Here is a 25,920-nt window from a genome sequence, read left to right as displayed (position 1 = left end):
TGTATTGTAACAGTTTAACTAAATCTATAGTTCCTGTATTGTAACAGTTTAACTAAATCTATAGTTCCTGTATTGTAACTAAATCTATAGTTACTGTATTGTAACAGAGTAACTAAATCTATAGTTACTGTATTGTAACAGAGTAACTAAATCTATAGTTCCTGTATTGTAACAGAGTAACTAAATCTATACTTCCTGTATTATAACAGAGTAACTAAATCTATACTTCCTGTATTATAACAGAGTAAATAAATCTAAACTTCTACATCTGCATTGCTTGCTGTTTGGGGTTTTAAGCTGGGTTTCTGTATAGCACTTTGTGACATTGGCTGATTTAAAAAAGGGCTTTATAAATACATATGATTGATTGATCTGTGTAACAGTTTAACTAAATCTATAGTTCCTGTATTATAACAGAGTAACTAAATCTATAGTTCCTGTATTATAACAGAGTAACTAAATCTATAGTTACTATATTATAACAGAGTAACTAAATCTATACTTCCTGTAATATAACAGAGTAAATAAATGTATAGTTACTGTATTATAACAGAGTAACTAAATCTATAGTTACTGTATTATAACAGAGTAACTAAATCTATACTTCCTGTATTATAACAGAGTAACTCAATCTATAGTTACTGTATTTTAACAGAGTAACTGAATCTATAGGTCCTGTATTATAACTAAATCTATAGTTCCTGTATTGTAACAGAGTAACTAAATCTATAGTTCCTGTATTGTAACAGAATAACTAAATCTATACTTCCTGTATTATAACAGAGTAACTAAATCTATAGTTACTGTATTATAACAGAGTAACTAAATCTATAGTTCCTGTATTATAACAGAGTAACTAAATCTATAGTTCCTGTATTATAACAGAGTAACTGAATCTATAGTTCCTGTATTATAACAGAGTAACTAAATCTATAGGTCCTGTATTATAACAGAGTAACTGAATCTATAGGTCCTGTATTATAACAGAGTAACTGAATCTATACTTCCTGTATTATAACAGAGTAACTAAAGGTATACTTCCTGTATTTTCAGGTGTATCTTTCATTCCTGTGATTTTTTTCATTTCAATAAAAGTAATAATTTCTTCAATCCACTTTGTAATGTAATACTTAATCCCTAATCAGAAATGGCTGAAAAGCAGGAGAGTCTTCGCTCTGTGAGGAACTGACTGTAAGCCCTGTTTCCCTGGCTCTATCTTCTCATCACCCCTCCAGGTACATGTGAGGGTTACTGTGAGAATGAGGCCATGTGTCTGCAGATGGCCAATGCCACCAAGCTGTGTCGCTGTACCCCTCAGTTCCATGGACAGCTCTGTGAGCTGGACAAGTGTGAGTACTGCGGACCCAACGGCAAGTGTCTGCCCAAAGCCTCAGGAGAGGTTATGTGCAGGTAGGAGTCATACACACTACATATACAGCACACACGCAAACATACATACACACACACATTGTTCAGTCCATTCACACTCACTCTCACACACACACACATTTATCCTGGTGTTTTCCTGTAAAGATTCAATCTAGTTCTGTTGGTTGTCTCTTTCTCTCTCTCTCTCTCTCTCTCTTTCTTTCTCTCTCTCTCTCTCTCTCTCTCTCTCTCTGTCTGTCTCTCTCTCTTTGTCTCTGTGTACCTGTCTATGTCCAGCTGTCCTAACGGTCGTACCCAGCCCAGCTGCTACACCTGTCTAGATTTCTGCACCAATGGACTCTGCTCTATCGAACCAGGCACACTACTGCCCCAGTGCAAGTAAGAATATGACCCCAATCACTCAGATGTACACCCACACACACTCAAGCTCATTCAGACACACACACAGACACACGCTTTGTGACTATCTGTAACCTGTGTGGTGTGTATTTAGCTGTAACCTGTGTGGTGTGTATTTAGGTGTAACCTGTGTGGTGTGTATTTAGGTCTAACCTGTGTGGTGTGTATTTAGGTGTAACCTGTGTGGTGTGTATTTAGGTGTAACCTGTGTGGTGTGTATTTAGGTGTAACCTGTGTGGTGTGTATTTAGGTGTAATCTATGTGGTGTGTATTTAGGTGTAACCTGTGTGGTGTGTATTTAGGTGTAACCTGTGTGGTGTGTATTTAGGTGTAACCTGTGTGGTGTGTATTTAGGTGTAACCTGTGTGGTGTGTATTTAGGTGTAATCTATGTGGTGTGTATTTAGGTGTAACTGTCGCAGTTGTAAATGAGAACTTGTTCTCAACTGGCCTACCTGGTTAAATAAAGGTGAAATAAAAATAAATGAATGCAAATCTGTAACGTGTGTGATGTGTATTTAGGTGTAACCTGTGTGATGTGTATTTAGGTGTTCTATAGGGTGGAGGGGGTATCGATGTGAAGTCACTGCCTCTCCTCTGGACTCTCCTGAATCCAGTGGAAGTAAGTTACTTTAGTTACTTTATAGTCTCTTTACAGTGTCAGTGAAATACTTTTTAGAACTACAGATTATAACACAATACATGTTATAAACTGTCTGTACTCTGAGCTCATTGGTCGGTGTTGACTATTTCTCATTGATGGGCGTGTTGCTCTCTCTGCAGGTTCTGCCTCCATAATCATCCCAGTGCTGCTGCTGTTATTACTGGCGTTGCTGGTTGTTGGCGCCATCTTGTGGTACAAGAGGAGAATGCATGGGTGAGTAGAGTAGACATTTACATTACATTTACATTTACATTTAAGTCATTTAGCAGACGCTCTTATCCAGAGCGACTTACAAATTGGTGCATTCACCTATAATATCCAGTAGAACAAACACTTTACAATAGTGCATCTAAATCCTTTAAAGGGGGGGGGGGGTTAGAAGGATTACTTTATCCTATCCCAGGTATTCCTTAAAGAGGTGGGGTTTCAGGTGACAACCTTTGTGTTGAGACTGGGTGTGAGAGGTCCCACTCATTCGGTCAAACTCAAATGTATTTTACACCTCATCTGTACATCTATCTATCTATCTATCTATCTATCTATCTATCTATCTAATTATAATCTCTCTATCTCTCTCTCTTCTGTGGATAACCACCTCTTTCCTGTCCCCCAGGTCTGTATGGCCGGGCAAACGCTCCCAACATTCTCGGTAACTTAATAGGGTCACATCAATCACGTCTCCCCCCACCAGACCCTCCCCCCTTCTCCTTCCTCTCCCCAAAGCCTCATCTAAGCCACCATCTTGTTTGTGGGTTCAGTGACAGTCCTCCATTTTGCTGGCCTTTCTGTAGTAGAGTGTCTGTCTGTCCCTGCCTGCTCTCTCCTGTTTAGTACAGGGTTTCCCACCCAGGAACACAGGGGCTATTGACAGATTGACTGGTTCTTCCCTACACATCCATACCTTTCCCTGTCTACATATATATCAGTGATGCTTCTGTGCCTGTATTGTATAAGTGGAACATTTGTGTTGTGGAAAATCCAGCATTCACCAGGATTGACACTGGATGCGTCCAAATGGACTTTTGAAAAAAGCTCATTTGATTTGTCAATTTACCATGGTTCTGTGTTGCCTTGACTGTGTGGAAACGTTTAAGATGTACTGTACATGTAGCTGGTGGTGTGATGGTTGGCTGTATGCTGGATTTTTCTATCCTGTCAGTGGCTTGAACCAAGGCTCTCAGCACTTTCAGTGTGTGTTCCTGTATTGTGGCTACGTCTCTGCTAATGTTGAAGTGTTGAGAGGACACAAACTGTGTGTGTGTGTGTGTGTGTGTGTGTGTGTGTGTGTGTGTGTGTGTGTGTGTGTGTGTGTGTGTGTGTGTGTGTGTGTGTGTGTGTGTGTGTGTGCAGTGCTAAGGGCTTTCAGCACCACAGGATGACCAACGGGGCCATGAATGTGGAGATAGGGAACCCAGCCTATAAGATCTACGAAGGGGAGCCAGACGACGATGCTGGGGAACTCCTGGATTCAGACTTCACTTTAGACCCAGATAAGGTAACACATACTCTTACACTCAGTCGCCAGTTCATTAGGTATACCCATCTACTACCGGGTCGGACTCTCCTTTGCCTCCAGAACAGCCTGAATTCTCCGGGGTGTGGAAATGTTGCCAGGAAAACATTCCCCACACCACCAACATCAGCCTGTACTGTTGACACCAGGCAGGATGGCTCTGCCATCAGCATGAAGCAACAGGAACCAGGATTCGTCATACCAGGCGATATTTTTCCAGTCCTCAAGTGTCCAGTGTTGGTAATTGCGTGCCCACCGGAGCTGCTTCTTCTTGTTTTTAGCTGATAGGAGTGGAACCCAGTCTGGTCGTCTGCTGCAGTAGCCCATCCGAGACGAGGGTTTCAGGATGCTGTTCTGCACACCGCGCTGTTATTTGTTTGTGGCCCATCTGTTAGCTTGCACCATTCTTGCCATTCTCTCATCAACGAGCTGTTTTCGCCCACAGGACTGCCGCTGACTGGGGTTTTTTTGTTTGTTGCACCATTCTCGGTGAACCCTAGATACTTTTGTGCGTGAAAAGCCCAGGAGGCTGGCCTTTCTGAGATACTGGAACCGGTGCCCCTGACATCGACTATCATGCAGTACCACGCTCAAAGTCGGTTAGGTCACTCGTTTTGCCCATTGTCACGTTCAATCGAGCAGTAACTGAATGCCTCGATGCCTGTCTGCCTGCTTTATATAGCAAGCCACTGTCTGTAAGAGCGAACCATTTTTGTGAACGGGGGGGTATCTAATAAACTGGTGTATATTCACATTTGACACTTTAACACTTATTTTAACACTCAGGTTACTTGTTTTTATACTTGTTTTAACATTCAGGTTACTTGTTTTAACATTCAGGTTACTTGTTTTTATACTTAACACTGCAGCACTTGTTAGCTCATAGTAATTAATTTGTCATTGACACATTAAAGGTAGACTCAGCGATATGCCGTAGATGCAGAAAGTAAACAGCACAGTGGGTCAATTTCCACAACAACTGTGTGTTGAAGCGCTCAACTTCTCCTCTGTTTTGGTCCCATGGAAACCATGCTGTGAACAGCGTCATGTGAATCCGTTCACATGCGCAGATACTGTGTGTGACTGTGTGAGAGCGAAGTCTTGCATCTCGCTCATCTCAATATCTGCGGTGCTGCTCGTTGGTAGACTTTCGCTGAGTCTACCTTTAAATCTTTTTTTCTGCACTCCATAATACTCTGCAATGAAACCTAATTTAGGACCCTCATGTGCTCTTTGTCCAACCATTATTTCATTATTTTCATCCCTGCAGCCCACCAACTTCACCAACCCAGTGTACGCCACCCTGTACATGGGAGTCCACAACAGCCGCAACTCCTTGGCCAGTACTGACGAGAAGAAAGAGTTACTGTCACAGGTGGACGACGGGGAGGACGAGGACGTGAGTGACCCGCTGGCATAGAGGTCAGGAGTCAGGCACGCCCGAGCCACGTCTGGACCACGCCCACATGCCTTTTACCAATCAAGAAAAGCATCAAAAGGAAGAAAGAGAGAGAACACTGTATTAAATGTATATGAAGGACTACTTTTGTATGTGATTGCAGTATTCTTTTTTGTTCTTTTGAGAAAAAGGAAAATTTGCCTATTCAGAAAAAGGAAGAACCATTTCATAGATTTTTTAATTCAACTCCTTTTATTTTGCTCACCTTCCTCCCCCCCTTGCTACTGTCACTCCCCCTTCATCCCTTGATCCATATAGCCACTACCTCTATGTAAAGGTGTAGAGAAAAACAAACAGTAGTTAGTTCATTTTGTATGAATTATGTAGGGAAAAAACATTGTTCTATTTCAGAGAAGTTTGTTTGTGAAAGACGTGGAGAAAAGAGGATGTAAAGTTTAATAGTCAGTAGTCAGTGCTGAATGCAATTAACGCTGGTTTGGTTTATGTGTTACTTTCTGTGCCATCTATCTCTACTGCTTGAGGTGTACAGTATATCAATAGAATGGTGTAGAATGAGAACACGGCTGTTGGAACTAAAAGTGTTCTGTAACTGTGTTCAGGAACCACATGGCAGAGTAAGTCAGCATCACAAATACTAATGTCTGTTCTGTTGAAAACTATGTTCCAAGTGATTGTCTTTTTTCTCCTTGCACCGAAGACTGTGTGTGTGTGTGTGTGTGTGTGTGTGTGTGTGTGTGTGTGTGTGTGTGTGTGTGTGTGTGTGTGTGTGTGTGTGTGTGTGTGTGTGTGTGTGTGTGTGTGTGTGTGTGTGTGTGTGTGTGTGTGTGTGTGTGTGTGTGTGTACTACATGACCAAAAGTATGTGGACCCCTGCTCGTCGAACATCTCATTCGAAAATCATGGGCATTAATATGGAATCGGTCCTCCCTATAACAGTCTCCACTCTTCTGGGAAGGCTTTCCACTAGATGTTGGAACATTGCTGCTGGGACTTGCTTCCATTCAGCCAAAAGAGCATTCGTGACGTTGGGCGATTAGGGCTGGCTCGCAGTCGGCATTCCAATTCATCCCAAAGTTGTTCGATGGGGTTGAGGTCAGGGCTCTGTGCAGGCCAGTCAAGTTCTTCCACACCGATCTCGACAAACGATTTCTGTATGGACTTCGCTTTGTTCATGCGGGCATTCCCATGCTGAAACAGGAAAGGGTCTTCCCCAAACTGTTGCCACAAAGTTGGAAGCACAGAATTGTCTAGAATGTCATTGTATGCTGTAGCGTTAAGATTTCCCTTCACTGGAACTAAGGGGCCTAGCCCGAACCATGAAAAACAGCCCCAGACCATTATTCCTCCTACACCTAAATGTACGTTGGCACTATGCATTCAGGCAGGTAGCGTTCTCCTGGCATCTGCCAAACCCAGATTTGTCCGTCGGACTGCCAGATGGTAAAGAGTGATTCATCAATCCAGAGAACGTGTTTCCACTGCTCCAGAGTCCAATGGTGGTGAGCTTTACAGTCCAGCTGACGCTTAGCATTGCGCATGGTGATCTTAGGCTTGTCTGCGGCTGCTCGGTCATGGAAACTCATTTCATGAAGCTCCCGACAAACAGCTCTTGTGCTGACGTTTCTTCCAGAGGCAGTTTGAAACTCGGTAGTGAGTGTTGCAACTGTGGACAGACAATTTGTACATGCTACGCGCTTCAGCACTTGGCGGTCCCATTCTGTGAGCTTCTGTGAGCCTACCACAGACGTTTTTGCTCCAAGACATTTCCACTTCACAATAACAGCACTCACAGTTGACCGGGGCACCACTAGCAGGGCAGAAATGTGACGAACTGACTTGTTGCAAAGGTGACATCCTATGATGGTGCCACTTTGAAAGTCACTGAGCTCTTCAATAAGGCCATTTTACTGCAAATGTTTGTTTATAGAGATTGCATGGCTTTGCTCTCGATTTTATACACCTGTCAGCAACGGGTGTGGCTGAAATAGCCGAATCGACTAATTTCAAAGGGTGTCCACATACTTTTGTATAGTGTATATTTATACACCTATACAGTACCAGTCAAAAGTTTGGCACACCTACTCATTCAAGGGTTTTTCTTTCTTTTTCTATTTTCTACATTGTAGAATAATTGCGAAGACATCAAAACTATGAAATAACACATATGGAATCATGTAGTAACCAAAAAAGTGTTAAACAAATCAAAATATATTTTATATTTGAGATTCTTCAAAGTAGCCACCCTTTGCCTTGATGACAGCTTTGCACACTCTTGGCATTCTCTCAACCAGCTTCATGAGGTAGTCACCTGGAATGCATTTCAATTGACAGGTGTGCCTTGTTAAAAGTTAATTCGTGGAATTTATTTCCTTCTTAATGCGTTTGAGCAAATTAGTTGTGTTGTGACAAGGTAGGGGTGGTATACAGAAGATAGCCCTATTTGGTAAAAGACCAAGTCCATATTATGGCAAAAACAGCTCAAATAAGCAAAGAGAAATGACAGTCCATCGTTACTTTAAGACATGAAGGTCAGTCAATCTGCAAAATTTCAAGAACTTTGAAGGTTTCTTCAAGTGCTGTCGCAAAAGCCATCAAGCACTACGATGAAACTGGCTCTCATGAGGACTGCCACAGGAAAGGAAGCCCCAGAGTTACCTCTGCTCAGAGGATAAGTTCATTAGAGTTAACTGCACCTCAGATTGCAGCCCAAATAAGTGCTTCACAGGGTTCGAGTAACAGACACATCTCAACATCAACTGTTCAGAGGAGACTGCGTGAATCAGGCCTTCATGGTCAAATTGCTGCAAAGAAACCACTACTAAAGGACACCAATATGAAGAGACTTGCTTGGGCCAAGAAACACAAGCAATGGACATTAGACTGGTGTAAATCTGTCTTTTCTTTGATGACTCCAAATTTTAGATTTTTGGTTCCAACCACCATGTCTTTGTGAGACGCAGAGTAGGTGAACGGATGATCTCCGCATGTGTGGTTCCCACAGTGAAGCATGGAGGAGGAGTTGTGATGGTGTGGGGTCACTTTGCTGTCTGTGATTTATTTAGAATTCAAGGCACACTTAACCAGCATAGCTACCACGGCATTCTGCTACGATACGGCATCCCATCTGGTTTGCCCTTTTGTTTTTCAACAGGACAATGACCCAACACAGCTCCAGGCTGTGTAAGGGCTATTTTAAGAAGAAGGAGAATGATGGAGTACTGCATCAGATGACCTGGCCTCCACAATCACCCGACCTCAACTCAATTGAAATAATTTGGGATGAGTTGGACCACAGAGTGAAGGAAAAGCAGCCAACAATTGCTCAGCATATGTGGTAACTCCTTCAAGGCTGTTGGAAAAGCATTCCTCGTGAAGCTGGTTGAGAGAATGCCAAGAGTGTGCAAAGCTGTCATCAAGGCAAAGGGTGGCTACTTTAAAGGAACTCAAATATAACATATATTTTGATTTGTTTAACACTTTTTTGGTTACTACATGATTCTATATGTGTTATTTCACAGTGTTGATGTCTTCACTGTTATTCTACAATGTAGAAAATAGTTAAAATGAAGAAAAAGCCTTGAATGAGTAGGTGTATCCAAACTTTTGACTGGTACTGTATATATATAAACCTATTAACAAAGTCTCTTCAAAATATACCCAGGAATACAAACATGAAATAACAGTCTGTCTGTATTATGTTTTAGCTCGTTTTCTTTTTTAGTCTTGTATAAATGACTGGCTAAATGTGCTTAATGAATGAAAGTAATGGAGTGTGTAATGTGTTGGAGGAAGATGATTGTATTAAAGCAGACATTCCAGGATGAAGATTCAGGGGACGGATATCCGTGACCTTGGGAAGTAACTGAGGCCATTGGGGTATGAGAGGACATGTTTTGGGGTAGCCCTGAGGGTCCAGGACCATCTCAGTGACTGTTTAGTACAATTTCAACTGTAAACTGTCAGCCTGGTGATTGGCAGTTTTAGCAACAAGCAAGACTCTGTGAACGCCTGACATGGCTGAAAGAAGCCATTTACGATAAAACAACAAGCTGACGATGCTTTTGTCTTTGTCTGTGATTGTAAACATACTTTCAGGAGAGGCCAGAGAGAGAGTTGTTTCATGGGGGGAATTTTAAAACAACAATGTTGTGTGTTTTTAATGTTTGTAATAATTACATCATGCCTATGTAATTTCAGTTTCTGCTCATTGTAAGTGCATTCCTCAGGAGGTTAGGATTGTTAGCCTCCTGATTAGCATCCCCTCTTGATATCCCCTCTGCCTTGCTGCTAACACTAGTTATGCTATGGCATTGTTGAATACTCGTTTCTGATTGGCTTGAAGGGCATTCTACAGCGTGCATTATTTCCCTATAACGCACGGTATAATTCAAAGGCTATGAAGTTCATTCTTATGTTCTATTTGAATTTTTTTTGCTGCTTTTGAAAGCAAAATTCAAATTAAAACATTATTGGCATTGTTGAATTCATAATAGCAAGCTAGGATGATGGTTTGGTTAGCTAAGCTAGCAAGTCTGTTTGATTACCAAGGCAACTACTGTATCTAGCTAGCTAGTAAACTTGCTAACTTAAGTGGATGTTATCACATTTCTACTGGCAAATGAACACATTTCTAGAGGCAATTATGTTCATTTATAGCCATGGTATAAAAGGGATAATCAACTCAGCGCTCAATGCGTTCTCTGGAAAATAATGCAACTCCGTGGAAGGTTAGTTTCACTCCGCTAACATGTGGAACACACCTTCCACGTCGTGCACTATTTTCCAAGGAACGCATAGCCCCTCGTTGATTATCCCTTACCTATCCGTCTGTCTGTCTGTCTGTAGTCTCGGCTGTCTGTCGGCTTGTCTGTCTAGCCATCCCTGTCAGCCAGTCAGCCCTGTCTGTAAGTCTTGTCTGTCTGTTGCTCTGATAGAACTGTCTGTCTATGGTCCAATCTCAGTCTCAGCCAATCATGTGCTGCTGACCATGCTGCTTCTTACCAATCGGAGGTGATTAACCATATCTGCCATACTATATTACAGTTTACACTGCATGGAACTCACAATACACACACACACATACAAACCCAATAGCAAACCACTCTGGCTTAACCATCATTTGTTATTAACAGTATTCATCATTAATTGGATTTTAATTACATTTCTGCTCTGTTACATTTTTATTTGAACAATGTAAATTAGGTACAATCTGTTTACATTTTTTGACAAATATTTCAGCAAAACAAAACCCTACACATGGATTTTTGGTTATGATTTCATTTCTTTTTGATAGAAGAAATTAAATGGATTTTTATAGTAGAAACACATGGCGGCTCTGACCTTCATTTGGAGAGAGAGAGTGAGTGAGAGACCGAGAGAGAAAGGGGAGAGACCAAGAGAGAAAGGAGAGAAACCAAGAGAGAAAGGAGAGAGACCAAGAGAGAAAGGAAAGAGACCGAGAGAGAAAGGAGAGAGACCAAGAGAGAAAGGAGAGAGGCCAAGAGAGAAAGGAGAGAGACCAAGAGAGAAAGGAGAGAGGCCGAGAGAGAAAGGAGAGAGACCAAGAGAGAAAGGAGAGAGACCAAGAGAGAAAGGAGAGAGACCGAGAGAGAAAGGAGAGAGACCAAGAGAGAAAGGAAAGAGACCGAGAGAGAAAGGAGAGAGACCAAGAGAGAAAGGAGAGAGACCAAGAGAGAAAGGAGAGAGACCGAGAGAGAAAGGAGAGAGACCGAGAGAGAAAGGAGAGAGACCGAGAGAGAAAGGAGAGAGACCGAGAGAGAAAGGAGAGAGACCGAGAGAGAAAGGAGAGAGACCGAGAGAGAAAGGAGAGAGACCGAGAGAGAAAGGAGAGAGACCGAGAGAGAAAGGAGAGAGACCGAGAGAGAAAGGAGAGAGACCGAGAGAGAAAGGAGAGAGACCGAGAGAGAAAGGAGAGAGACCAAGAGAGAAAGGATAGAGACCGAGAGAGAAAGGAAAGAGACCGAGAGAGAAAGGAGAGAGACCGAGAGAGAAAGGAGAGAGACCGAGAGAGAAAGGAGAGAGACCAAGAGAGAAAGGAGAGAGACCGAGAGAGAAAGGAGAGAGACCGAGAGAGAAAGGAGAGAGACCAAGAGAGAAAGGAGAGAGACCGAGAGAGAAAGGAGAGAGACCGAGAGAGAAAGGAGAGAGACCGAGAGAGAAAGGAGAGAGACCAAGAGAGAAAGGGGAGAGAAAGAGACCAAAAGAGAAAGACAGCTAGAGAACCGAGAGCGAGACTGAAAGAGAGAGACGGAGCGAGAGAGGCCGAGAGAGTGAGACCGAAAGAAAGAGAGACCTAAAGAGAGAAAGAAGTTGAGCCCGAAAGGGAGAGAGAAAGAAGATATGTTTAAATTTGGGTCACATTGTCATTTTGTTTATTAAGGGGGAAGTGCAGTCATATTTAAGATAACATACATCATTTTGTTTATTAAGGGAGAAGTGCAGTCATATTTAAGATAACATACATCATTTTGTTTATTAAGGGGGAAGTGCAGTCATATTTAAGATAGCATACATCATTTTGTTTATTAAGGGGGAAGTGCAGTCATATTTAAGATAACATACATCATTTTGTTTATTAAGGGAGAAGTGCAGTCATATTTAAGATAACATACATCAAATGTCGGACACTATTTCATTTTATCCTTCTGACAAAAAAAGTACAAGGCTTCTTCTATTCATTGATTTGTAAATGTGTATAGAAATATCTGCTATAAGAGCTGTGTCTCGTACAACAAGGTAATGTACGTAGTGTAAATATGGGCGGTGCCTTTTGAGGAAACGCCATATTGAAACACAGATAGTCTCAGCGTGCACAATCATTCTGCTTACTCGATGGCTATTAAGGTCATCATTACGGTTCTAAAACAAAATTGGTCATCATTGCGGTTCTAAAACTGGAAGCAAAGAGAACAAGCATTGAGAACATGGTTAGACTCATAGGAATGCATTCTTTACCCACCAACAAATGCAAGTAAGATAAACAGTCAGTTTAGAAACATCCTCATACGTTCATCACTTGCTAAGCAAGAAAGTCTTGTCAGTTACATAACATTCAGACCAACTTTACTGTTGCTTTCAACTTCTGAGCAAGGTAAAGTTCCTTCTGGTTCTTTGTCAGTGGTTTGAAATAATTCAGTTTAAACTTGGGAATGTTTAAGACTTAACTGGTAATTAAGTCGTAATGGTACGACTGAAGTGGTAATTGTACTGTAGTAGGTCATAAAGATGAATAAGTAATAGACAGTAAAAACATTAAATGTTTTAACCCAGACTTAACGTTTTGGAAGACATTTATATTACAGCACTGAGAAGCAACCTTCAGATATGTTAGTGATTAAAGCTGAGATTCAGATTTTTTTTTTTACAGTATTTAAATGTTATCATACAAAGGCAATACAAAATACAATCTAACAAAAAAAGAATTTAAAGATACACATTATGGCTGAGTCACATAAAAATAATACTGTCAAAAAGGCACTTTTTTTTTTGCACAATAAGAAATAGGACACAAGAGTAGAGGAAGTTTGGTTTGGCTAGCTTGTCCAGAAAAGACTCCACCGATATAACAATAATCTTCAGTCCTTTTTTAATCTGTGGACAGAGACATCGTGTGAAGGCAAAACCCTGGGTCCTATTCATTAGGTAGGGCACACAACCGAAAATGTTTTGCAACGGAAACCAAAATGACGATTGTTATTGGTCCAGGTAGTCCCTCCCTGTTTCATTCCGTTTTCTTCCGTTTGGTGCCTTATGAACACAACCCAGTTCTCTTTGAAGTGGAAATCCCAGCAGCAGAGTCAACATATGCTGTCATTTATCCAAGTGATTTAACTGACTGTCTCCCAGTCTCAATCTTGCTTGGATTGCACAATCTGAGGAAATCCAGGTTCAATGGAAATAAGATCCACATTAGCAGGCACTTGTGCTTCCATGTCCACCTTATGCAGTTGAAGTGTCCTTCCTTCCTGCTTGTGTGAGATGAGCCGCCCCTTTAAGGGCTCAACTCACCACTATAATCTTCTTCTTTGGACTCTTTCTGCCCAGTCCTGTTCTTAATATTATCTGTGTGTGCATGTGTTTGTGTGCGGTGTGTGTTTGCAGTGGGAGAGGAGGGTAGGCTATGTTGGTGATACTACAGTTATACCTGCTTGTTGAGAGACAGTGTCCATAAAGGATCTCCATAAATAAATAAATACCCTTGTAAAACAAGGGCCATTGGTTCGGTCCTGTCCACCTTTTAGTCTCTGTGCAGCCTCGGGTGGGTGAGACCACCGGGACACAGGGAGGGGGGGTTATAAAGGGAAGGGGTGATAAGGGAGGAAGAACGAGTGGTTTGTTTAGGGTCTCTTCCAGCCGCTCCGGATCAGCGTGTCGTGCCGCAGAAAAGGCTGGCTGCGGAGATCTGTGAGTGGGTGAAGGAGGGAGAGAGAGGGGTCACACAGGTTAACTGGGAAGTCAAACTATGGTCCAGTGGTGTCATGCTCAGGTTTGAGGTTGTTGATTAAGGAACCTATATTTGCAGTGCTTATCCTAACAAAATATTTCAGCAAATATGTTCAGAATTGTTCCATTTTACTTATATGTTGTCAAATGGGTAGCCAATTGAATGTGGGTATATGTTAACTAAAGAGAGAATGATGCCTTTCACTGTCAACTTAAAACTAACAGAGAAATATAGATTTTTCAATCCAAGGCTATGGGGGTTTAGTTATTTAAACTAACCACTATGTCAACAATGTATCACAGTTGTAGACAACAAGCTCTGTGAGGTACCGTGCTATAGAGAAGCTAATATTCATACAACTCATCTAACTTGTCGTCTCTAAAAGGACTCACTCCTTTAAACGTCTATACCATCATGATTATGACAGTAGCCCTTAAAATAGAGTGTTCAAGTAGTGTTGCCAATGTTTCTGTCCATTTGTCTGAATAAATGTCCATTTTGTCTGAACATGTCTGTGTGTGTGGATATGTGCAGGGGCCTCAACAGAGCTGGTTGACCAACGAGCTTTTCAGCAAGTCACAGTTACCAGGGACAAACACAACATTGAGACATCAACAGGTGACAGACTGGTGAGTGGTGGATGGACAGAACGCTGGACACAGCATGCAACATGGAAGACGAGAGGTGAGGTGGTGATGAAGGAGGGAAAGACTTTCATGGATGTAGATTAAATCTGTAGCGTGGAAGATCCGTACTATAGCGCAATTTAAATTCAAAAAGGCAATGTTCTCGCGTGCGAGGAGTCTGCATCCAACGGTCCATATTTTGCCTCAATCGGAAACTTCTTTAAAGTGGCAATCAGCAGTAGAAATAATGATAAAGTGTTTTCACTGCACATGTTTCGGTAATAGGTTGAGGGATGGGGCTGGAGAAATGTAATCACTTTCTGTTCATAAACAGTGCTACTAATGCAAGGACTGACCATCCATGATATCTAAAGGACAGGTGACCATGTTTTGAAGTTATATAATGTTTGTTTACATTTACTTGTTTTCAAACATTTGAGTAAAACAAGTTTGTGATGGGGTAAGACAGTTGAACTAAGCTCATGAGGCATTTATAAGTTACACTACATGACCAAAAGTATGTTGACACCTGCTTGTAGAACATCTCATTCCAAAATCTTGGGCATTAATATGGAGTTGGTCCCCCATTTGCTGCTATAACAGCCTCCACTCTTCTGGGAAGGCTTTCCACTAGATCGCTACAGGGAACATTGCTACAGGGCCACAAGCATTAGTGAGGTCGGGTACTGATGTTGGGCGATTAGGCCTGGCTCACAGTCGGCCTTTCAATTCATCCCAAAGGTGTTCGACGGGGTTGAGGTCAGGGCTCTGTGCAGGCCGACTGTGAGCACTCGGCGGTCCCATTCTGTGAGCTTGTGTGGCCTACCACTTCGAAGCTGAGCTGTTGTTGCTCCTATACGTTTCCACTTCACAATAACAGCACTTACAGTTGACCGGGTCTCCATAGACAATGTTTGTCTATGGAGATTGCATGGATGTGTGCTCGATTTTATGCACCTGTCAGCACGGGTGTGGCTGAAATAATCAAATCCATTAATTCGAAGGGCTGTCCGCATACGTTTGTATATATTGTGTATATTCTTCAAGAATCAATGGGTACATATAATTATATAACATATAATTAAGTCCAAAAATGTGTGTAGCAACTGCTGATAGCCCCTTTAACCTTCAATCCCCCTACAACCTCTGCATCTGTTTTCCTGAGAGGTAACGTTGATGGAAAAGAAAATGACCTGACGTGAACTTACAGTGTATTCTGGGGGATGTATCCAGCTATATAAATATTAAGCTACACTTTTGGGCTGTGGTGCAGAAAAGTAGACCTGGCTGTTGTAAAAGCATATCTGACTGCTCTGCTGTGGCTGATGTAAAAGCATATTCGATTGTTGTAGAGTAAAGCAGTCCTGACTGTTGGAAAGCATATCTGAATGCTTTGCTGTACAGTAAAGCATGTTCCTGTTTGCATCTGAAGCGCTGGGCTGGCTGAAGCAGCTGACATCACTGTAGCAGCACCATAGACTGTGTAGCTAGCAGCACACAGCATGTCCGCAGGCCGCAGCACACAGTACGAGCATGGCCATGTGCCAAGCAAACAGGCTTCAGGCTGCCTTTCTTACCCTGCAGCATTTAGAAGTGGCATATACTGTCATTAATCTTCTGTTCAGCTGTTCAGAGGGGTAGAATGAATACAGAGTAGAGGTTAAGGAAAGGTTCTTAACAGGTTAGAGGGGAAAACAAACCATCCACGTTCGTTAGTTTCAAGAAACAACAAGGCATTGTTAGCTGTTGTAGCCAAACCTCTAAATTACTATACTGTACTTTTAAGATTTATGAAAAATAAATCCAAAAAGTATGAAACCTGATAAAAAATTAAAACAGTATTTACATACCGGTAATGTAGCTTTCCATGCCCATGCTGTTATGCTAGATGCAACTTCATACTGGTCATATTGACCATATGATTATATTTCGTGGTAGTAAATATTACGTATTCACATTTTAACATTAGCTTTTGATACAGTCTTTGTAGGTTCAGTAATCCAAAGAGGTTTGGCTGTCTGACTTCTACCCTGGTAATTAAGGTAGAGGTGTTTTGAGGGATATAAAACACATCACTTGCCCACCAATAAGAGTCGAGGGCCAGGATTCAAACAAACTGCACTGTGCTGAACTGTTAAATCGCCGCCGAAGTTAGTGAAGGGTTAAGGAGTAGTCTTAGGGAGGGACAGGGTGGGAGGTCATGCTGCATGCACAGTGGTCAGAGGAGGGACACCTGTTCTGGACAGCCTTGGCATTAGGGGGAAGGAACTGTAGGGACTAGCAGTTGGAGTCGTCACACAGCTGTGCATCACAGAAGAACCGTGAGCCTCGTTTAGCAGTACGGGCTGTGAAGGGGACGCTCTTCAACACTGAGGGGGAGGAGGATGAGGGGAGAAAATGTCACACCTGAGACAGAGGAACCTGTACTGGTGCTGTACTGTGGTAGATCATCTGATATGCCATCAGCTTGGTACACTGCTCAGTGTTGTCACTGTAATATCTTTACATCCAGTATTCCAGCTCTCTCTGTGCCATACCTCCATGTTTTGGTGTATGGACCACAAGGTCTTTGGGTGCTTCTGAAATTGCACCATATTCCCTATACAGTGTACTACGTTTTGACTAGGTGCACTATATGGAGTAAGTTACCAGGACAGGGATATACTGCATGTTGAATAACGTAGATGACGCTATGTCCAGGAGGACAGGGATATACTGCATGTTGAATAACGTAGATGACGCTATGTCCAGGAGGACAGGGATATACTGCATGTTGAATAACGTAGATGACGCTATGTCCAGGAGGACAGGGATATACTGCATGTTGAATAACGTAGATGACGCTATGTCCAGGAGGACAGGGATATACTGCATGTTGAATAACGTAGATGACGCTATGTCCAGGAGGACAGGGATATACTGCATGTTGAATAACGTAGATGACGCTATGTCCAGGAGGACAGGGATATACTGCATGTTCAATAACGTAGATTATGTACTTTTTGTAAAGGGCCTAGTAACAGGAAGGAAAGGCATTATTAACACATTATTAACATATTATGACAATTATTAACATTTAACATTTGGATTATTTCACAGTAGATTTTGATTAATGAGAGTTGAGTTCGAGAACTGTCCTGAGTTAGCACATCCCATGAAGCAGGGCATTGGGAGGGAATGACTCAACTACATGCCTACAATAGTTATACTTTGAGGCTCAATTGCTGCTTAGCTGCACAGATACTACTTAATGATGAGACACTACTAATCTAGAATACTAGCAGGCCACAAAAAGGAAACTACTGGGACATGATTGAAAACTGGAATCTGCTGTTGTCTAGATGCTCTAGAGCCTCTGGTAGTGGTGTCTGAACCGCGTAACACAGTGCTCCTCCAGCCGAGCAGTTGAGGACCACAGTGATCTTAGCCCAGTCCCTGGGGCTGCTGGGGCTGCTGGGGCTTGGGCTGCTGCTGCTGGGGCTGCTGGTGCTGGGGTTGGGGCTGCTAGGGCTGGGGTTGGGGCTTGGGCTGCTGGGGCTGGGGCTGATGGGGCTGGGGCTGCTGCGGCTGCTGGGGCTGGGGCTGATGGGGCTGGGGTTGGGGCTGCTGGTGCTGGGGTTGGGGCTGCTGGGGCTGTTGGGGCTGGGGTTGGGGCTTGGGCTGCTGCGGCTTTGGCTGTGCTGGGGCTGCTGGGGCTGCTGGGGTTGGGGCTGCTGGGGCTGGGGTTGGGGCTGCTGGGGCTGGAGTTGGGGCTGGGGCTGCTGGGGTTGGGGTTGGGGCTGGGGCTTGGGCTGCTGGGGTTGGGGTTGGGGCTGCTGGGGTTGGGGCTTGGGCTGCTGGTGCTGGGGTTGGGGCTGCTGGGGCTGGGGTTGGGGCTGCTGGGGCTGTTGGGGTTGGGGCTGATGGGGCTGGGGTTGGGGCTGCTGGGGCTGTTGGGGTTGGGGCTGCTGGTGCTGGGGTTGGGGCTGCTGGGGCTGTTGAGGCTGTTGAGGCTGGGGTTGGGGCTTGGGCTGCTGCGGCTTTGGCTGGGCTGGGGCTGCTGGGCTAGGGCTGCTGGTGCTGGGGTTGGGGCTGCTGGGGCTGTTGGGGCTGGGGTTGGGGCTTGGGCTGCTGCGGCTTTGGCTGGGCTGGGGCTGCTGGGCTGGGGCTGCTGGGGCTGCTGGGGCTTGGGCTGCTGGGGATGGGGTTGGGGCTTGGGCTGGGTTGGGGCTTGGGTTGGGGCTGCTGGGGCTGGGCCTTGGGATGGGGCTTGGACTAGGGGACCTGGGGCTCCTACTGAGGCATGGCTGGGGGCTGCGTGGCTACCAGCGAGGCTGCATATCGAGCCCACCTGTGATGATATCCTCAATGGTGCCGTCCTTCCCCTCGTATACGGGTCGGTGGTCCTTGGCCTGGCGTTTACGCAGCTCAGAGATCAGCTCCTGTTGCTGCTGCCTCTTTTTCACTACCTGGACCTGGGAGGGAGAGGAGGAAGAACAATACATTTGGCCTAAATGGCTTGAGCTGCCTGAGGATCGTTTCAATCATACAAATGCTTAAACTCCTTATAGTAAGTGTGAGAGTCTTATATTGAGAATTATAAAACAAGTAGGTCAAATCCTGGCTGCTGATTGGTTAATGCCGCATTCCAGACGGTGTCTATTCCACAAGTTACCACCGACTAAAGCTATGACGTTGAAATGCCTATTTACCCTGTTCCATCTCACTGCGCAATCCACTGTCTCATCAGCCCAGCCAGACAATTTATAAAGTCAATCTCCACTGTAAAAAGCATCTAGACATTATCGCCCATTTACTTTAGACTAGCTTTTAGTTTTCAACAGCAGAGATTTGTATAAATCTAGCTGTCTGGTGGTCAGTCAGGTGGTCAGCCTGGTGGTCATCCTGGTGGTCTGGTGGTCATCCTGGTGGTCAGTCTGGTGGTCAGCCTGGTGGTCAGTCTGGTGGTCAGCCTGGTGGTCAGTCTGGTGGTCAGCTTGGTGGTCTGGTGGTCAGTCTGGTGGTCTGGTGGTCAGTCAGGTGATCAACCTGGTGGTCAGTCAGGTGGTCAGCCTGGTGGTCAGTCAGGTGGTCAGTCAGGTGGTCTTGTGGTCAGTCTGGTGGTCTGGTGGTCAGTCAGGTGGTCTGGTGGTCAGTCAGGTGGTCAGTCAGGTGGTCAGTCTGGTGGTCAGTCAGGTGGTCAGTCAGGTGGTCAGTCAGGTGGTCAGCCTGGTGGTCTGGTGGTCAGTCAGGTGGTCAGTCTGGTGGTCAGTCTGGTGGTCAGTCTGGTGGTCTGGTGGTCAGTCAGGTGGTCAGTCAGGTGGTCAGCCTGGTGGTCTGGTGGTCAATCTGGTGGTCAGTCTGGTGGTCAGTCTGGTGGTCAGTCTGGTGGTCAGTCAGGTGGTCAGCCTGGTGGTCAGTCAGGTGGTCTGGTGGTCAGTCTGGTGGTCAGCCTGGTGGTCAGTCAGGTGGTCAGTCAGGTGGTCAGCCTGGTGGTCAGTCAGGTGGTCTGGTGGTCAGTCAGGTGGTCAGTCTGGTGGTCAGTCTGGTGGTCAGTCTGGTGGTCTGGTGGTCAGTCAGGTGGTCTGGTGGTCAGTCAGGTGGTCAGTCAGGTGGTCAGCCTGGTGGTCAGTCAGGTGGTCTGGTGGTCAGTCTGGTGGTCAATCAGGTGGTCAGTCTGGTGGTCAGTCAGGTGGTCAGCCTGGTGGTCAGTCTGGTGGTCAGTCTGGTGGTCAGCCTGGTGGTCAGCCTGGTGGTCAGTCTGGTGGTCAGTCAGGTGGTCTGGTGGTCAGTCTGGTGGTCTGGTGGTCAGCCTGGTGGTCAGTCAGGTGGTCATATCCATCATTTTGTCTAAATTCTAGAGTACATTAAGCTCAATGTTACTAATGTTAGTTGAGTCCAGTTTTAGTATTTGTATTTATTATGGATCCCCATTAGTTCCTGCTAAGGCAGCAGCTACTCTTCCTGGGCTCCAACAGGTCTACACCTGTTGTATTCGGCACATGCGCATTGATTTGATTTGATTTCACAATAGATTAAGTGTGTGCACTCAGGCCACTACTCAACTACCACATCTACAACACAAAATCCATGTCTAATTTTACTGCTTGCGTGAGTTACTTGATGTGGTATAGAGTTCCATGTAGTCATGGCTCTATGTAGTACTGTGTGCCTCCCATAGTCTGTTCTGGACTTGGGGACTGTGATGAGACCTCTGGTGGCATGTATTGTGGTGTATGAATGGATGTCTGAGCTGTGTGCCAGTAGGTCAAACAGACAGCTCGGTGCATTCAACAGGAGAGATTGACATGCATATTATTAATGTTAGCTCTCTGTGTACATCCAAGGGCCAGCCATGCTGCCCTGTTCTGAGCCAATTGCAATTTTCCTAAGTTCCTCTTCATGGCACCTGACCACACAACTGAACAGTAGTCCAGGTGCCTGCCTTGTGGGTAGTGCTGTTGAGAAGGCAGAGTAACACTTTATTATGGACAGACTTCTCCCCATCTTAGTGTCACGTCCTGACCATAGAAAGCTGTTATTTTCTATGGTAGAGTAGGTCAGGTCATGACGGGGGTTTTCTAGTTTAGTTTTTCTATGTTATGTTCTAGTTTTGTATTTCTATGTTGGGTTTTGTTTGGGATGATCTCCAATTAGAGGCAGCTGGTCATCGTTGTCTCTAATTGGAAATCATACTTAAGTAGGTGTTTTTCCCACCTGGGTTTGTGGGAGATTATTTTTGAGTAGTGTATATTTCACCTCTGCGTCACGGTTTGTTGTTTTTTGTTATATGGTTTATGTGTATGTATTGCATAGTTTCACAGTGAAAATAAAATGTGGAACGACACACACACTGCACTTTGGTCCGCTCCTTCCTACGACAACCGTGACACTTAGCTATTGTTGTATCAATATGTTTTGACCATGACAGTTTACAATCCAGGGTTACTCCAAGCAGTTTAGTCACCTCAACTTGCTAAATTTCCACATTATTAATTACAAGATTTAGTTGAGGTTTAGGGTTTAGTGAATGATTTGTCCCAAATACAATGCTTTTAGTTTTAGAAATATTTAGGACTAACTTATTCCTTGCCACCCATTCTGAAACTAACTGCAGCTCTTTGTTAAGTGTTGCAGTCATTTCAGTCGCTGTAGTAGCTGACGTATATAGTGTTGAGTTATCCGCATACATAGACACACGGGCTTTACTCAAAGCCAGTGGCATGTCGTTAGTAAAGTTTGAAAAAAGTAAGGGGCCTAGAAAGCTGCCCTGGGGAATTCCTAATTCTACCTGGATTATGTGGGTGAGGCTTCCATTAAAGAACACCCTCTGTGTTCTGTTAGACAGAACTCTTTATCTACAAAATAGCAGAGTGTGTAAAGCCATAATTCATACGTTTTCCTAGCAGCAGACAATGATCAATAATGTCAACATCCGCACTGAAGTCTAACAAAACAGCCTCATTTTTGTAAGTGCTGTGCTTGTTGAATGTCCTTCCCTATAATTTGTTTACTGTAAAATAGCATTGTATCTGGTCAAACACAATTTTTTACAAAAGTTTACCAAGGGTTGGTAACAGGCTGATTGGTTGGCTATTTGTGCCAGTAAAGTTTTTTTTATTAGTCTTAGGTAGCGGAATGACTTTTGCTTTCCTCCAGGCCTGAGGGCACACACTTTCTAGTAGGCTTAAACTGAAGATATGGCAAATAGAAGTGGCAATATCGTCCGCTATTATCCTCAGAGATTTTCATCTAAGTTGTCAGACCCCGGTGGCTTGCCTTTGTTGATAGACAACAATACTTTTTTTTACCTCTTCCACACTCAAAATTACAATGCTTGTCTTTCATAATTTGGTCATATATATTTGGATGTGTAGTGTCAGCATTTGCTGCTGGCATGTTATTCCTAAATTTGCTCATTAAAAAATAATTGAGCAAGCTTTTGACTTTTGGCTTTTTGGGCCTTGTCTGTCAGAGTCATGGCTAGGGAGACTTCTAGTATTGTACCTTGGGGTCATGTTGCTTGGCCTCCTGAGCCAGTAACTTCTCTCTCATGGCTTTCTCCTGCTTTTTCCTCTGCTCATTGTCCTCCACCGCATCCTGTAGGGAGGACATCACAAAATGCACGTCTCTTTTATAATAGAAGAACTGGATCTGGGAGTTGAATTAAACATAGAGATAACACTTTCATGTAGCTAAACAGTCAGCACCATTCATTTTCTCTGTGTGTTTGTGTGTCTCTCGCTCTTCCCCTCCCTGTTTCTCTCTCTAACGCACGCACACATGCGTCCACACACACACACACACACACACACACACACACACACACACACAGATCCTTTGCACGTTTCTTCAACAGATCCATAAATCCTTGTAGAAAACAATCTCAGGAAGGTGTCTGTACCGCAGGACAGAGCTGTCCATCCGGGGGAGGCAGAGGCAGAGCGGGCCATCGGTCCAGGGGTCAGAGGCAGGGGCAGGAGGGGAATGCAGGTGGGAAGGGGGGAATACGGAGCCCAGTTTAAACACCACAGCTACCGTTCTGACCCAGCTGGCCCTTCCTGTTATTAGACCTGTTACCCCAGTCTACACCCAGTCCTGTGTCACACAGACAGTTCTGCTTTTCTCTGGGAGGCAGCGGGACAACAGCCAGACTAACTCAAGGCTAGGCTAACTCCCATAGGACAGAGAGAGTATGCTCCTCCTGAACATGGCCCTGTGAGGCTCAGTTGGTAAAAGTGTGGCGCTATTGACACACATCAAAGCACTACAAGGTCATGGGTTCATTTCCTACAGGGATCACATACACATCCTACATGTATGAACTCACTTTCCAATAACTCACTTTGGATAACAGTGTTAGCTAAGTGGCCTGATACATACATGTGATCCCTGTAGAAGATGTGTGTTTTTTGGTCCTTCCTTACCTTGTAAGCTCTGATGAATCGCACAAACACAGGGAAGAACACGGATGGAGGAGTCGTCTTGGAACTCTCCCCAAAGTAGTTCACCACATTGTTGAAGGCTTCCTAGAAATGACCCGGGAGAGACACGTGTTAAGGGTAGAACACAACATTTGTCAACATTGCAAACTTTAACAAACACCTTTTTATAGTGTTGTGCTGTATTGTTGCACAGGTCTTTTGGTCTGTGTTTGCTGCATCTAAGAAGGAAGAGGTGTTGTTTCGTGTTACAGTAAGTTGTGTTGTGTTTTGACCAGTTGGCAGTTTTAGAACAGCTATTTTCCTGAAGAAGAATTGTGTACTTGCTTTAGCGATCTACAAAATGTTGTTTTGAGTAGTGGAAGAAGTATACAAGTTTAAAATGTTAGAGACATTAGTGTGGAACAATTCCGTTTGTAGTTTTGATAGGATGGAGGTGGCGTGAGAACCTCAGCGGTCTTGGCATCCTTCTGCAGTTTGTCCAGCTGAGTGTCGCTGGTCTGGAGGAAGCCCTTGAGAACGGAGTGGTCATGGAGACTAGACTCTTTCCTGATCAGATCCATCCCTTTACCTAGCTCCCGCACATCCAGCAGCACATTCTCCAAAGACACTAGAGAGAGAGATACGCACACGCACACAGACACACACACACACACACACACACACACACACACACAATGTCAAACCTCTTTATTTCAACTGTGCTTCACATGTCCTGTAGTCTTCTGTGTACACTGAGAAGAGAAGAATGGTGTCTGTGTGTGTAACTCGGTGGTCACCGGCAGCAGCTTTGTCCACAAAGTGCAGTTCGTTGAAGAAGTTGGCCAGCTCAGGATACTTCTCCTTGACAACCACAGCTATGTAGTGGAGCAGAGTCATCTTCCTGTCTGTAGACTTAGTGTCCAGTAGCTGGGGGAGGAGAACATTCCATATCAGTCAAGGCTCTTTCCACTTGCTCTGGAGGAGTACATTTTGAAACAAGTGTACACATCACAGGAGGTTGGTGGCACCTTAATTGGGGAGTAAGGGCTCGTGGTAATGGCTGGAGCGGAATGGGTGCAATGGCATCAAATACATCAAGCACATGGTTTGATGCCATTCCATTGTCTCCGTTCCAGCCATTATTATGATCCTTCTCCCCTCAGCCTCCACTGGTACACATGGAGCCTTTTATAACTAGTGTCCGGCAGCTGACAGAGAAAAAGATATTCACAACCAGAATACATATCAGCGTCTTTTATCAACCTTGAAACAAGTGTACACGGGTAGCCTTGTATTACTGATTACTACCTGGAACTACCTGGAACTGAATACATATCCAGAATACATGGCCCTTTTATTTCTGAAGGAGTACACCTTGAAAAGTGAGCAGTCTCTTGAGGACTTGCAGAGAGCCGCTCTCTAGAATGTGCTACTTTGTATCGTACAGTACTCACCAGATCAAGACTTTGTAGTTTGAAGCCATACACAGATCCTCTCTTGCTGCTGTTCATGTAGTTTCCCAGGGCTAAGATGATCTATGCGAGTACAGAAAGTAAAGAATAAACATCTTAGCACCATACTAATGTGGCCATGGTCAAGCAAAAGCTACTCGGTTTCCCTACATATTTGTTACACTAAGAGCATCTTTCGTCCATTGACTACAATTGACCTGGATGATCTTTGTGCTGTGAGTATTCTGGGAAACTCACCACTGTCTGCTAATGTGAAAGGATGCTTCTCTTCCAATTGAAACCAGTTGAATCATTGATGGACGACGACGATGAGAGAACCCTTACCTCTAGCATGCGTTTTAACTTGGGTGAAGACTTGACGGATGCGGACGCTGCGATAATGGCGTTGAGCTGCGGGGTTAGCATGTTGACATTCTCTGAGAAGTTCCCTACAAACGTAATAATATTCATCCTCTGGGTGAGCCGTTCGATCTTGGAGAAGAAGAGCATGAATCGGTCCTCGTCCGTCAGCGCATCCAGCGGTCGCCGCTCCCGCTCGTACTGACGCATCATCTTCCCCTCCGCCTCCGTTGGAAGGAAACGCATCAGACACTCCACGAAGTCCACCGGCAGGGCCTGCAGGTCGAAGCTATAGGGAGAGAAAGATAGTACAGGTTACAATACTGAAAGATTAGAAACATCAGACAGGACAAGTTAGAAACATCAAACGGGGAGACAGGTTAGAAACATCAGACAGGACAGGTAAGAAACAGGTAAGAAACATCAGACAGGACAGGTTAGACACATCAGACGGGGAGACGGGTTAGAAACATCAGACAGGACAGGTAAGAAACATCAGACAGGACAGGTAAGAAACATCAGACAGGACAGGTTAGAAACATCAGACAGGACAGGTTCGAAACATCAGACAAGACAGGTTCGAAACATCAGACAAGACAGGTTGGAAACATCAGACAGGACAGGAGACAGGTTGAAAACATCAGACAGGACAGGAGACAGGTTAGAAACATAAGCGCTAGAACTGGACACGATGCAGTTAGAGCCAGCAGATGGGCCTCTTTTCTGAGTCTGG

General features: G+C 44.2%; 2 protein-coding genes across 5 annotated transcripts in view; one reads left to right on the top strand and one right to left on the bottom strand.

Annotated features, from left to right (window-relative positions):
- The window catches only part of LOC115166471 (low-density lipoprotein receptor-related protein 1-like), a 224,795-nt gene extending 218,755 nt beyond the window's left edge, over positions 1–6,040 (top strand). The window contains exons 78-83 of the mRNA XM_029720368.1: positions 1,236–1,410; positions 1,666–1,767; positions 2,336–2,409; positions 2,571–2,664; positions 3,802–3,946; positions 5,235–6,040. Coding sequence (XP_029576228.1) covers positions 1,236–1,410; positions 1,666–1,767; positions 2,336–2,409; positions 2,571–2,664; positions 3,802–3,946; positions 5,235–5,384 — 740 coding nt within the window. The 3' untranslated portion in view covers positions 5,385–6,040. The remainder of the gene's footprint in view (positions 1–1,235; positions 1,411–1,665; positions 1,768–2,335; positions 2,410–2,570; positions 2,665–3,801; positions 3,947–5,234) is intronic.
- A 5,760-nt stretch (positions 6,041–11,800) lies between these two features.
- Positions 11,801–25,920, bottom strand: part of LOC115165516 (formin-like protein 3) — an 89,131-nt gene continuing 75,011 nt past the window's right edge. For 2 of the 4 annotated variants that reach the window (XM_029718691.1, XM_029718694.1), the window contains 9 exons: positions 25,173–25,476; positions 24,831–24,911; positions 24,174–24,303; positions 23,844–24,004; positions 23,380–23,481; positions 22,460–22,552; positions 18,804–18,927; positions 16,707–16,842; positions 11,801–13,805 (listed from right to left, as the gene is read on the bottom strand). In XM_029718691.1, coding sequence (XP_029574551.1) covers positions 16,751–16,842; positions 18,804–18,927; positions 22,460–22,552; positions 23,380–23,481; positions 23,844–24,004; positions 24,174–24,303; positions 24,831–24,911; positions 25,173–25,476 — 1,087 coding nt within the window. In that variant the 3' untranslated portion in view covers positions 11,801–13,805; positions 16,707–16,750. Of the gene's footprint in view, positions 13,806–16,050; positions 16,099–16,706; positions 16,843–18,803; positions 18,928–22,459; positions 22,553–23,379; positions 23,482–23,843; positions 24,005–24,173; positions 24,304–24,830; positions 24,912–25,172; positions 25,477–25,920 lie in introns of all 4 variants that reach the window. The other 2 variants (XM_029718693.1, XM_029718692.1) reach the window with 2 other exon arrangements.

The sequence above is a fragment of the Salmo trutta genome, chromosome 28 (assembly GCF_901001165.1).
Source record: "Salmo trutta chromosome 28, fSalTru1.1, whole genome shotgun sequence".
Classification (NCBI taxonomy): domain Eukaryota; kingdom Metazoa; phylum Chordata; class Actinopteri; order Salmoniformes; family Salmonidae; genus Salmo; species Salmo trutta.
This window is presented reverse-complemented; position numbering and strand designations above follow the sequence as displayed.